The following is a 15,039-nucleotide window of genomic DNA, read 5'->3' on the forward strand; positions in this document are numbered from 1 at the left end:
CAATTTTGTTATGAAATGTATAATGATAATTATTTTATTTGCTATGTAATTTTTAATAATAATATTTCGTTTATTTAGATACTGGTATATTATTTTTTAAATATTACTAGTATTATATGCTAATTAGATTATATATATATTGTTATACGATAATATTGGATATTGGATATTTGTTAGTCGGTCTTATTAATTTTGGTTATTGTCACACATATATAAGGTATAATATATGATTCGTTATTCATTGAATTAATTATCACTTTGTAGTTTTATTGAACTTTTCTGTCAGTTCTGAGCCTTGGTTGTATGTTAATTCAATTTATATCTTGTCGCTACTACTGTCAATTCTACCATGACTACCATGAGTCTTTTTGAAGCTATTTTTCGTAATTTACTTTCCAATTGCCTGTATCTCGTTTTTCTTTCTAGTACTAGTGCTAATAAAGCTTGCGTCAAAATCTGTATGACTTGGGAACACGTATCACTGAGAAAACTTGCTGTCTATTTTAGACTTTTTGACATTCGTCGGTCAAAAAATTATAATTGAACATTAACTTAATTTTCTAGAATTATATGGTTCTTGGTAACTCGACTATCTTCTTTTCTCTTCTCGAATTAGTAGCAATGGTACTGGAATTAAAGTTTGTATGTTTGTATGAATAGTAAAAAATAACACAAATAAAATTTGCGCCGAACACGTTATGACATGTCTTTTTCAACATTTACCGTGCCTTTGAGGTAAATCCTAAGATTTTCCAAGTGAATGGTGGTAAAAGTTCGAAATGAACGATGATCACAGAACTGTTCCGACTTTTACCATTAAGAGTTGGTAAATCTTAAGTTTTACTGGAAAATCGTAAGATTTACCGTAGTTTGGGCTTTTACAGAAACATATATATATAACAATTAAAAAAAAAATATTAAAAAATTTAAAAATACTCTTGTATTATCAGTTAAATTACAATATTTCAAGAACACAAAAGATATATTTGCAATAAAAATTTATAAAGAGTGTTTTAATAACGTTAAAAAAAGTATTAAATTTTTGACATATGTTTTGTGTCCAATTTTAAGTTAATTTAATTGTAAAAGAGCATTTTTGAATGTCTGAATTGATTTAAAATACTGGATTTTAATAAGAAAAAAATTCTTTGTCTTGATGAGTCGAACCTGAAACTTGGAACCTTCAACATAATAGTCAAATATTGTGACAATTGTACCACAAGGTAACTTTAACAATTCTTCCATAATGGTACTATAGTTACTAAAAGTATTAATTATTTTCTCAAGAATGCTTGAACAGAGGGTTCTACCGCAGTAAATGTATAAATGGTTACTACAATCCTTTAAAAGTGTAATTCAAATCTAAAAGTCCGTACAAAATTTGTTTTACTTTTCCACAAAAAATAATTTATTTTGTTTAATATTTGTACTTAAAATATATTTTCGAAATTCGACTTTATATTCTGGATGCATCTTTCATTACATAATATCGGCGCGCCAGAGAGCTCGTTTACTTTCCAGTAGTAAAGTCAACGGACTGTCCTGTGCGCAGATATGATCTACTGCGCGGACTGTTTACATGTGACGCTTCCCGCGCAATAAAACAGTATCGACAACGAGACGAATCTGTTCTTGCTGTAACTCGTCTTCGTAGTCTCGCTGCTGCGGGATAGATTAGTGATAGTGAAGTATTTATAACGAAAGTTATAACATAAAGTTTATAAGAAGAAAGAGTATAGTGTGTGGTTTCGTGTAAACGAAATGGGAAAAAATCACAAAAAGACGAAACATCTCTCTCGTCGTAGATTGAGTAAAAAGGGAAGATGGCCCGAGAGGTTAGTACTTTTTAAATAATGTTATTTAAGAAAATTATTGTCATAAGTGATATGTTACATGCTATACTACCACAAAAAAGCTTCCGCACTATTTTTGCAAATTTTCGCCAATATTACATTTGTTAAAATTAATTGAAAAGGTTACATTCGGCAAAATAAACATTCAATATAATAATACAATATTTGTGCTAATTTTATATTTTTCAATTATTACACTAGCACAAGGTTACAGATATATAGCTTTAGTCTCTCTCTCTCTGTCTCTCTCTCTCTCTGTCTCTCTCTCTCTCTCTCTCTCTCTCCCTGTCTCTCTCTCTCTCTCTCTCTTTCTCTCTCAACATAGATCGAAGTACTCTATATACAGGACGGTGTATAGCGAGTATGTAACATACATATATTGTAAAACACCCCGCCCCCCCCCACACACACACACACACACACACACACGTGCTCGTAATACACTAGGCAACAAAATTATCGCAACACTCATTTATATCAAAATTTTGCACAACTTCCTAATCCTTCGTTAAAAATTATCGTACTTGACAGTTTTTGTTTTTATTTTAAAGCTAAAAGTCTGTATTTTCAGGTGCATTTGGTCAATTTTGAATTTCTGCTTTCTTCCTTCCGCTGTTTCTTTAAAAGTAAGGACGTGTTTTGTTTCCAAACATGTGCATAGTTTGACGCACTCCACGGGGTAGGGTAAATTTTTTTCGCAAATGTCACGATAGCCATCGTAAAATTTGGAGTTTTCCCTGTAAATTAAAAAAAAATCAGGTTTGTACGATTTTTTTTTGAGAAGTTATGATGTATCAAAGTTATGTATGCATTTTTGTCAGTTACCGCCAGCATTACCCGGATTTCGATTTGTCTCGTTGATGATGAGGCGATCTTCTCTAGCTGACGTTATTCGTCTTCGACCTTGTCCTCTTCTTCGACGAAATCCGCCTGTTTCTTGATAACGAGCACAAACTCGAGCGATAGAGGAGCGATGAACACCTATTCTCCTTGCAACATAACTTTGATTCAATCCTTCCAAAAGAGCAATGATTTGCGCACATTGAATTTCGTTCAAAGTAGACATTGTTACGACTTTATCGTTTACTTCTTGAGTGATACAGTAAAGAATAAGTTTACGCTTATATAGAGTTTTGGTGTTTACAATTTTTATGGGAATCAATGTAAATCGCAACATTTCACAGCGTTTGTCTGTATCATGCAAAAACTGCAAACATCAAAACTGTATACTCGTATAAGCGTAAACTTATTCTTTACTGTATCATTTAAGAAGTAAACGATAAAGTCGTAATAATGTCTAGTTTGAACGAAATTCAATGTACGCAAATCATTGCTCTTTTGGAAGGATTGAATCAAAGTTATGTTGCAAGGAGAGTAGGTGTTCATCGCTCCTCTATCGCTCGAGTTTGTGCTCGTTATGAAGAAACAGGCGGATTTCGTCGAAGAAGAGGACAAGGTCGAAGACAAATAACGTCAACTAGAGAAAATCGCCTCATCATCAACGAGACAAATCGAAATCCAGGTAATGCTGGCGGTAACTGACAAAAATGCATACATAACTTTGATAGATCGTAACTCCTCGAAAAAAAATCAAACCTGATTTTTTTTGTAATTTGCAGGGAAAACTCCAAATTTTACGATGGTTATCGTTACATTTGCGAAAAAAATTCATCCTACCCCGTGGAGTGCGTCAAAGTACGCAAATGTTTGGTAACAGAACACATCCTTACTTTTAAAGAAACAGCGGAAGGAGGAAAGCAGAAATTCAAAATTGACCAAATGCACCTTAAAGTACAGACTTTAAGCTTTAAAATAGAAACAAAAACTTTCAAGTACGATAATTTTTAACGAAGGATTATTTGAAGTTGCAAAATTTTGGTATAAATGATTATTGCGATAATTTTGTTGCCTAGTGTAGTTTAATATTTTTGGTTAAGCATAATACTCTGAAATATTATACTGTGAACATTTGTTTATTTTCATGTTAATTTAAAAATGGACAATAGATAAATATTTTCTTTAACGTACTTAGTACCAGAAGTTTAGTAGATTAGTAGTTAGAATACAATGTCAGAAGCGTTTATCGTGAAATGACTATTTTTGATATACCAGAGGCGTTTACCGTGTGCTGACCAGCTTTAATTAATAGTCAGATGCGTTTACCGTGTGCCGACCATCTTTAATTAATAGTCAGAGGCGTTTACCGTGTGCTGACCATCTTTAATTAATAGTCAGAGGCGTTTACCGTGTGCTGACCATCTTTAATTAATAGTCAGAGGCGTTTACCGTGTGCTGACCATCTTTAATTAATAGTCAGAGGCGTTTACCGTGTGCTGATCATCTTTAATTAATAGTCAGAGGCGTTTACCGTGTGCTGATCATCTTTAATTAATAGTCAGAGGCGTTTACCGTGTGCTGACCATCTTTAATTAATAGTCAGAGGCGTTTACCGTGTGCTGACCATCTTTAATTAATAGTCAGAGGCGTTTACCATATGCTGACCATCTTTAATTAATAGTCAGAGGCGTTTACCGTGTGCTGACCATCTTTAATTAATAGTCAGAGGCGTTTACCGTGTGCTGACTATCTGTAATTAATAGTCAGAGGCATTTACCGTGTGTTGACCAGCTTTAATTATTTTTTAATTATAATAAAATATATATTCAGTTCATTTTTAATAATACCCAAAGCAATTTTTAACACAGTCTTAAATAAAGAAGAGGATTGTAAAAACTTGAATTTTTTAAAAATTATTTCAGAGTATTAGCAATAAACATGATTAACTTTTAATTAACAGTAAAATTATTTTTAAACGAGTGGTTTTGTTAATACATAATTTTTGTTGCAGGAGGAAGATGTTCAAGACATTGGCTCTTCAAGAAAGTATCTTCACAAAAATATCTTCAAATACTGACGATGAATCTATCGGTTGTCATGACTCAGTAGAATTACTGATTGACTTGACTGATTCAAAGATCAGTATTGAAGATACACAGTGCTCAGAGCCAATGCCAAGTGAAGAAGAGTACAAAAATGTACAAAAATGTGAAGATGACAATACACTTGTTATCGACAACACAGGCGTTATAGAGATTGATCCTCTCGAACATGAGCCTGAAGGAGATCGCATAGTAAATATTGCTTTCTTCATGAAAGAACTGCATCGAACATTTGACAATCATGTGCAAGGAATTGAGTGCCACTTTAAAGACTGGAAACTCGTGAATTCTCGTCGCTATGGGTTTAAGACGCAGTTCTTTTATAAATGCAATATGTGCCATTATGAGGCAAATTTTTGGTCACACCCAAAAAATAGTAAAACTATGGACGTCAATACGGCTATCACAGCTGGAACCATCACTACTGGTGTTGGTTTTGCTCAAACAGAAGAATTGTTTGCAGCTGCAAATGTGCCCTGTATGTCCGAAAAAACATATATCGAACATCGAGAAATAGTACTCGATGAATTTGAAAAAACAGCTGCTGAAAAGATGAAAGAAGCAGCCGATCTCGAAAAGTAAATCGCTCTAGAGAAAAACGAAACAGTAAATGGTAAACCGTACATAGCCGTTGTAGCGGACGGTAGTTGGGCGAAGAGATCGTATGGTACTGGCAGTGCCTACGATTCACTTTCCGGAGTTGGTGCTATTATCGGTTATCGCACAAGGAAAGTTCTCTTCGTTGGTATTCGTAACAAATTTTGCACGGTATGCCATATGGCGGAAAAAAATGGTGTAAAAGCAAAATGTCACAAATGCTACAAAAATTTTGATCGTAACGCAAGCTCTACACGCATGGAATGCGAAGCGCTTGTAGAAGGATTTAAATTTAGTATTCCACTGTATGGATTAATATTTAAAACACTCATTGCCGATGGTGATAGCAGTGTTTATCAAGCTATTCTAGATAATAATCCATATAAAGAACTAGGAATAATAGTGGGAAAAACCGAATGCAGTAATCATTTGTTTCGTAATCTGGATAGAAAATTGAAAAAAATCTCAGAGACAACGGAACCAAAGCTGCGTAGAAATCGAGACTTTGTTAAAATACGAAATATTGTAAAAAGTAATATTTCAAAAATTAGAAAAGAAATTAAAAGATTAATTGAATATAGAAGACAACAGAAGCAACCTCAGCATTGTTTGTCTAAGGAATTACGAGAGGATATATTGAACGTTCCTAGCCATATCTTTGGTGAACACAAGCAATGTAAGGAACGTGGTACATGCGAAAACTTTGCTGATGCAAATAAGGAAATAAATTATATTCGGTACTTGAAAACGTACAATCTTTATTTAAAAATTATGACTGCAATCACATATTTAAGCTCGCATTCCGATAGTCTATTGCTCAATGTGACAAACAATTATGCAGAACTATTTCACTCGATAGTCTGTGCAGAAATTGGTGGAAAGCGCGTTTTTTATGGTGCGCGAGGTTCATATAATGCGAGAATTGCGGCAGCTGTTATTCAACATAACACGCAACAAGTTCTCACAGAATTACATAAAAATGTAAATGACTGTGTTCCTTCTATTATCGAGAATCTGGAAAAGCGACGCCAAATAAAAATAGATCGAACCAGAGAATCTCGTAAAATAAATGAAAAACCACAAAAACGTAAAAGAAACGTAAAAGGTGCAGATGCTTACTACGGACCTCAATCGCAACAACCAGACCTTTCCCCTGTTATATTCGAACAATTGAAAAAAAAGCATGTAGAACAATTGTTCGAAAACGCACAAAACTGGGAGGAAATTGAACGCAACACCAGAAAGCAAAGTGATTGCGAATTATGGTTGTCATTGAGAAAAATAATGTTGACAGCATCAAATTTTGGACCGGTATGACGCATGAGACCAACAACGTCTTGTGCAACAAACGTGAAAAATATATTGTTTCCTCATGTCATTGATACAGCAGCCATGAAATATGGTCGCGACATGGAAGAAATAGCGAAACAAGATATATGTTCGAAATTGAAAATAGATATAAAACCTTGCGGATTGTTTGTTGATATTAACAATCCATACTTGGGTGCTTCTCCTGATGGACTTATCGATGAAGATGGTCTAGTGGAGATAAAATGCCCTCTTTCAGCTGAAAATTTAACAGCGGAGGAAGCTGTTAGCACATTGCCTCAGTTGAAAGGTATTTTTGATAAAAGAGATCCAAACGTAATAAACCGAAGTCATCGGTTCTTTTATCAAATACAAGGGCAGTTAAATATAGCGCGGCGTGAATATTGCATTTTCGCCGTATGGACACCGAAAAGCGTAAAAACAGTGCGTCTTAATAGAGACAAGGATTTTTGGCAAAATAAAATGTTGCCTGTCCTGGAACGTTTTTATTTTAACTGCGTGCTTCCAGAAATTATAGACAGTCGGCATAATAGACATATGCCTCTCAGAGAGCCTAACTATATAATAGAGGCAAAAGATAAGTTGTCCAAAAGTGGTAACACTAAGCGACAACATGTAATGATTGCATCAGTCAATGAAAAACAAAATCAAGTCATCGATGAAAAACGATTAAAAAATAATATTTCAATAGAGACAAATGATACTGTTTCTATTACTGAGACGGAGCCAGATGACTGTATTATAGTTAGTCATGAAACTAACTATATTCCGACAACAGATGAAATGGCTAGTCGCAGAAGAGTTCTAGATGGTCGTGAGATATCTCTTTCTTCGGTGAAAGAGAATGTCTTGCCTGAACACAGAATTAAATGACGATTCATTGGATCTCTTCTTACGTATAGTGGCAGAAACGTCTCGTTTCGAAACACAAAGCGTACATTACATCGAATTTCCACAATTGATTAGAATCAGTTGCAGCCAAAGTGTACAAATACTAGGAGGCAATTGTACTAATCACTGGCGATGTATATATTTTGACGGAACCAAACTTTACGTGTATGACAGCATACCCGAATGTACGTATGAAAGAATGGCGTCCAAAGAAAAAGTATATATAAGCGCTCGTTTTCCACAAGTAGTACCTACCGATATAAGCTTTGAAAAAGTTCAAGCGCAACCGGATGGTACGTCTTGTGGTATATATGCTGCAGCCTTTGCGACGGATATAGTCTTAGGTAGAAATCCTTGCGAAGAAACATATTCTAATGACGTTGACAAAATGAGACGTCATTTTGTTACTATCGTAGAAGGCAAGGAACTTTTACCTTTTCCAAGACGATAAATATTCTTCGAATGAGATTATTTCGAAGAATAGTAGAATTCTTTCACAAGGAAATGTTATCGCACATTCCAGAAAGCAAAAATAAATCCGTCGAAAAAAGTATAAATTGCGTAACTTATACATGCATTTAGTATTTATTATGTTAATACTGTTTAATGTAAAAAACAGTTGTTTGCCCATGTCGTAAGGAAATGTAATGAAATGAGAATGGAGAAACGTTAAAATATTTTTGGTTGCGTTTCACAGGAATGGGCGATGGAGGGGCCCATTCCGTACAAAAACATTACATAACATGTAATGTTCAATATAAAATCATAGGCGTTTGTCATAGGGTAGCAATCTTTTAATCAATTAAAGTTGAATATATACGTAGATACGCTATATATACGTAAATATGCGTGTGCAGAAAGGTATAAAAATGTACATGTAATATTGTAAATTTAACATTCCAGCAATTAGTTAATTTTTCAATAGCATTTAAAAAATTCCTATATTATAGAAAAATTTTTTAAATAATTTTTGAAAAGAATCATGAGTTTCATTAATTAATTAAAATTATGTAACAAATCATAATAAAAATACGGAAATACTCTTATGTCGAAGACATAATTTTAATTTGGTAGTTAATTATTTTAGTTTTTTAATATTAAATAATAATAGCCGCGAAATAAATTATTTTTTTATGCTGTTGGAAAAGAAAATGGTGTGCCATGAACCATTTATCTTTATAATATAATTTATAAATTCCTCACATTTTTAATACTAAAATAAAAGAAGTTTTTAACTATAATAATAATTTAATACTTATAGTATTCATAACGTAATGTAATAATATTTATTAGTATCATTCATTTATAACTCTTGTCGTGTAGACCATCTTTCGTCCTTTCATATGTAAAATGTGAAAATAATAATAAATATTATTACATTTTATTATAACCACTATATATGTAGATCAATATACGAGTATATATATATATATATATATATATATATATATATATATACTCGTATATACTTTACATTATTATGTTCTGGACTCTCTGAAAACTAAAATAAAATTTACATTTTTTTATGTATTTATGTTTAAATGTTTAAAACATATTTTTTAAAGATAAATAATTTTTTTAAACATAAATATTATGTACGCTACAATTGCCTCCATTCATTAAACATTACATTTCACGGTCTTCACTCTCATTTATACTTCACATTTTACAGAACTTTTTATTTTTGTGACATTTTTTCGACATTTTAAACGTGAATACATTAAAATGTAAATTTTATTTTAGTTTTGAGAGGGTTCAGAACATAATAATGTAAAGTACACACGAATATATATGTATATTGATACACATATATTGTGGTTATAATAAAACGTAATAATATTTATTATTATTTTCACATTTTACATATGAAAGGACGAAAGATGGTCTACAGGACAAGAGTTATTAATGAACAATACTAATAAATATTATTACATTGCGTTATGAATACTATAAATATTAAATTATTATTATAGTTTAAAATTTTTTATATTTTAATATTAAAAATGTAATGAAATTATAAAATATATTAAAAATATAAATGTTTCATAGCACACCATTTTCTTTTCCTATAGCATTAAACAATAATATATTCCGAGGCTATTATAATATTGAAAAACTAAAATTATTAACTATCGATTTAAAATTGTGTCTTTGACATAAAAGTAATTTCGTATTTTTATTATAATTTGCATGAAACGGAAACTGTAACAACAACACTGATTGAACCTACCGCGTTCAAAAAAGGAAACGAATTTTACCAACTCACTCAAACAAACCAAAAGTGGTTTATAAACCTTTCAAAAACCGTAATTCCTAACGAGGTATCGAACCTACTGCAATTGGGAGGGAAATTTTGCATACCTAGCATAAACAAAAAATCGGCGATACACGAGTTTATAAAAGATATCGAAGGTAACACCAACAAATTTAACGCACAACAAAAAACCGATATTCGTAACATCGTAGTTCCACAATTGCAACGGTTCCTAGATACTCGTACAAACAATAACGACATTGACAAGAAACTGATCTCCATGTTTAAATACACAATATAATTTTTAAAACAAAATGACAATATAATAATCACGCGTGCGGACAAGGGAAATGCAGTGGTTGCAATGGATGGAGAGAATTATTTACAAAAAATGCAAAGCCTACTTAATGATAAAGACACGTATTCCATAGAAAAAAAGAGATCCAACAATTAAATTAGAAAAAACATTAAACGATCGGGTTAAAACATGGCAGGCTAAGGAATACATATCAAAGAAAAAATTCTACTCATTACGAGCAAGTGACTACATGCTACCAAAAGCTTATGGGTTACCAAAAATACATAAGCCTAACGCGCCCTTAAGAATTATTGTGTCGTCGGTGGGTACTGCTCTTTATCCATTGCAGCTTTTCTGCAGAACACCATATCAGACAGCATTCCGCGAGCGTTGGGCCACGTCGAGAACAGTTTTGAACTCTGTAAACTATTATCGAATAAGAGCATACAGGACTCCGAGACCTTGCTATCTCTTGACGTGACATCCTTATTTACCAATGTGCCATTAGACCTTGCGATCGAGGGGATTAATTCTAGATGGAAATTCATAGAAAAAAAAACCAACATCCCAAAAGACGAATTTATTACAGCAGTACAGTTTGTCTTAGCGTCCACGTTTTTTACCTTTAATAATAAGATATACAAACAAACGTTCGATGTCCCTATGGGCTCACCCTTGTCATCGGTAATTGCAGACATAGTGATGAAAGATCTGGAGTCCAAGGTTCTGAATAACATAAATGTGATTCTACCATTTTACGTACGCTACGTGGACGATATCGCTTTGGCAGCACCCACCGAAGCGGTTGATAGTATCCTAAATGAATTTAACGGATACCATAACCGCTTACAGTTTACTATCGAACGTGAAAAGAAACGCAACCTCAATTTTTTAGATACTTTAATTAAAGTCGATAACAACACCTTACATACTGACTGGTTCCATAAAGAGACCTTCTCAGGTAGATACTTATCCTACTATTCACATCATCCAGTTAGCCAAAAAATAGGAACCATCTACAACATGGTAGATCGGGCGTTGTTATTATCACACCCCCAATATCACAAAAAGAATCTAGAATTTTGCGTTAACACCCTAACTAACAACGGCTACCCATTGGAATTGATTTTTAACAAAATCAACATAAGAATCAAAAAATTGATTAATACGAAATTAAATAGCGGAGTTCAGAACCTGATCGACGTGCCGGACACGATCGTGGAAAGAAAAAAGTACTTGGTCTTCCCGTATTTAAAAGACGTGTCTGAAAAAATATCTATGTCCCTGAATAAAGACATAATTAGACTAGGTTTTAGATGTCTAAATAAGCTGGATAAGTTTATTAGGGCACACAAGGACAAGAACATAAAAACAGAATGTAACAACATCGTCTATAAATTAAATTGTAACGACTGCAATGCCTCGTACGTAGGACAAATAAAGAGAAAATTAAAAACAAGAATCAAGGAGCATGCGAACAACATTAAACTTGAAACAGCGAAAATATCCGTTATTAGCGAACACAGACTCCAACAAAATCATTCGATCGATTGGGAAAATGTAAAAATCCTTGATTTTGAACCAAATTATCATAAACGCTTAATTTCCGAGATGATACACATTAACGAACAAAAAAATGGTCTTAATCAAAAAACGGATACGGAACTGTTAGACGACTGTTACAACATTATTTTGAACAAACTGGTCGATATGTAACAAAGAAAGTATAGGGAATAGAATTGTAAACAGAGAAACATTTGACTCATACGCGGGTTGCGTACGCTTCGCAACATCAGAAACGTTCAGTCTCCCTTGTTACGCCGATCAATACAGATCGATCGTTATTCGTTAACATTGTAAGCGATCAGCGTTGAACATGCCTTACAACGACTCTAACGACGAACCGTAAGTTTAACTATTTACACTAAACATGTGATTCAACTGACACAGAACTTGTAAAAAACGGCTATTAGTGAGTTTATTAGTGTATTTTTTTTGTTATATTTTTTAAAGTATCATTGGTCGGAGATTAATTAATTTGCACGAGTCGTACAAGAAGCGATACGTAGACCGAATTGTTGGACACGATTTGTTTCGCGGACTGGAAATCGACGAAGCAAGAATAGAAATTTCGGACCATGGGCTTTAAATCCCGGACTACTGTACTTAAAAGGCTGTTATGAAGATTTGTTTGCGCTCTGCGTCTGTAATGTACGAATACACAGACACTGAAGAAGACTCCGTAGAGTTGAAACGTTTGTGTCCTTTATATATGAATAAATATGTATTATTAGCTATACGAACATCTACACCTTTTTGCTCGTCTCACTGGCCTTTTCAATTAATTGTTAAATTGCATACGAGCTTACAAGAATAGTTGCTAACAACTTATTTTTATTTTAGAAAGACTTTTTATACAATAATAATATTTTACATTATTTGTATAATAGAGAGTATCAAACATACATGTATAATTGTAATGAATTTTCCACAAAGTTATATTAGTGATTATCTTTGAATTTTAAAATAGCACGCGCAGCAATGAAAAGAAAATTAATTTTATCGAAGCTTTTTCTATCAAATTTTTTACTCTGAAACATTTCAATTTATTGGGAAATTTGTAACTGAGAAAAAACGCGCAAAAAAATTTATTCGTCAAATTCTTACATCTTATTTTATATTACAAGTTATTTGATAATATAAATATAAATGTATTATTTGTTAATGTTATCAATGCACAGTGTCTAATTAGCTGTATTTTACTCCTATAAAAATGAAATCTGTATTCTCAATTTGATTGTGTTTGCGCGCGAGTGTAGTCGTACGCACTTAAGCGACTACGTCACGGAAGCATCGCTGGAACGCATGCCGATCGGCGTGCCGCATCTTGAACCTTTAAGTCTTGCAATTGATGAAAGAGAGAATTAAAGTTTTTGGTAAAAGACCGTTTGACATTACAACACAGCGATTTACGCAAGTTTATTGATTATGGGTGATACAGCTGACAGTGACGAGTAAATGAGAAATATTGAGTCTTTTACGTGCTCCGTGACATTAAGTTGCGGGCGCGCGAGAGAGTGGTCTAGATTTGCACTCGCTCGACGATGCAAGTGAGAGCGAGCACGCGCGATGTGTTTTACGCACTCCGCGACGGGCGGTTGCGAGCGCGAGAGAGAGCACGAGAGTTGTACTCGCTCGGTGACGTAGGTGCGAGCGAGCGCGAGCAATGTCTTTTACGCACTCCACGACGATTGGTTGCGGGCGCAAGAGAGAGAACACTAGATCTGCACTCGTCCGGCGACGTAGGTGCGAGCGAGCACGAGCAGTGTCTTACGCACTCCGCGACGACTGGTTGCGGGCGCGAGAGAGAGAACACTAGATCTGCACTTGCCCGGCGACGTAGGTGTGAGCGAGCACGAGCAAAGTCTTACGCACTCCGTGGGAGCGCGACGCCACCAACGAATTGCCTTGAGTACACTCTTCGGCTGATAAATTCGGACGTTCGCGATATACGGCCGCACCGGTGAATTTTCTTAGTCGGACTGACTTATTTCGGAGCTCCAAGCGCGCACAGGAATGCGAGAAAATCGGGAGGGGGGGGGGCAATCAGAGCAAGTTGCTCCGATCTGGTGATCCGTTGCCTCACGTGTTTACGCATTCCTGCGTGCTTCGAAATGTGAAGGCCGAAAACGGTTATACTCTACTGCTCTAAGTTAGCTAGATAGAATTTGCAAAATTTCCGGTATTCAATTTTCGCGGATGTTCTCAGCATTACATCTTACGTTAACCGTTTCCAGCTCTCGTTATTTAATTATCGCTCAATCCTGAACAGATTGTGCAATGAAATCTTAGAACTTCCGAGACATAGACACTGTGCATCAATAACATTAACAAAGCATTTATATTTATATTATCAAATAACTTTAGATAAATACAATAAATATATATTACTTATAAAACAAATTTGAAATTAAAAATTAAAAATTGAAAATAAACAAATTAAAAATTAATGAATTAAATGAAAAACTCTATCATTTTTAATTAGTTAAAAAAAAAGTTTATTGCACGTTTAGCGGAAATACGGCGGATATGCTGGCGAGTATGTTGCTGGCGGGTATGCTATTGGCGGGTATGCTGTTGGTAAATATACCGGGTACGCGAGCGGCGGTGGATACACAGTGTATCCGCCAGGATACGATGGCGGTGGTGGTGGATACGTAGCTACAGATGGGTACGCTGGTACATACATATCCCGGTTTTCGTGCAGCAGCGTATCTCTGCCGCTTTTCTTTCTTCGTTAATTTTTGTATATTCCTTCTCAACGCCTCCACTTTCTGAAGAAAAATATAATTTACATTTAATAAATAATTCTATTTTTCAAATAAATATATAAATTTAATAATTTTTCCAATAGCACACACACACACACACACACACACACACACACACACACACACACACACGCACACGCACAAGCACGCGCACGCACGCGCGCGCGCACGCATACAATAAACAAATAATTTTTACTTACGTCTTGGCATCGCTTTCCGTGATGAAGTTACCACCGTCCTTTAAAAAATTTAAAGCACGTGGTTGCCGCGCCGATCGAACGATCTCTGGCCTCTGTGTCTTCTCACAAAACTCACGCTCTCGTGAAAAATCTTATAAATTTCTAGGATTGCGTTATGGAAACAGCAAACAATTTATATATAATAAATTGTCTACTGATAGTGGAATACTAATGCTAAATGCAGTCTAACGGGTCCAACATGGCGTGAGCCTGCGTGAACCGGGGCAGAAACGAGAAAGAACAGTAGCAACAGCGCTCGCTCGCTCTCTCCCCCTCTCATCGGCCTGCGTCGAGCAGCGACGAGTGGG

At 34.5% G+C, this 15,039-nt stretch overlaps 2 protein-coding genes across 2 annotated transcripts in view; one reads left to right on the plus strand and one right to left on the minus strand.

The window, feature by feature from the left end:
* LOC120357042 (protein GVQW3-like) overlaps positions 1-15,039 on the minus strand; it is a 240,672-nt gene that overhangs the window by 141,802 nt on the left and 83,831 nt on the right. The window lies entirely within an intron of this gene.
* LOC120357043 lies at positions 10,850-12,567 on the plus strand. The gene is made up of 2 exons (XM_039446392.1): positions 10,850-12,066; positions 12,175-12,567. The coding sequence occupies exon 1, from the start codon at positions 10,864-10,866 to the stop codon at positions 11,875-11,877; it is 1,014 nt and encodes a 337-aa protein (XP_039302326.1). The 5' UTR covers positions 10,850-10,863; the 3' UTR covers positions 11,878-12,066; positions 12,175-12,567.

The sequence above is a fragment of the Solenopsis invicta genome, chromosome 3 (assembly GCF_016802725.1).
Source record: "Solenopsis invicta isolate M01_SB chromosome 3, UNIL_Sinv_3.0, whole genome shotgun sequence".
Lineage (NCBI taxonomy): Eukaryota > Metazoa > Arthropoda > Insecta > Hymenoptera > Formicidae > Solenopsis > Solenopsis invicta.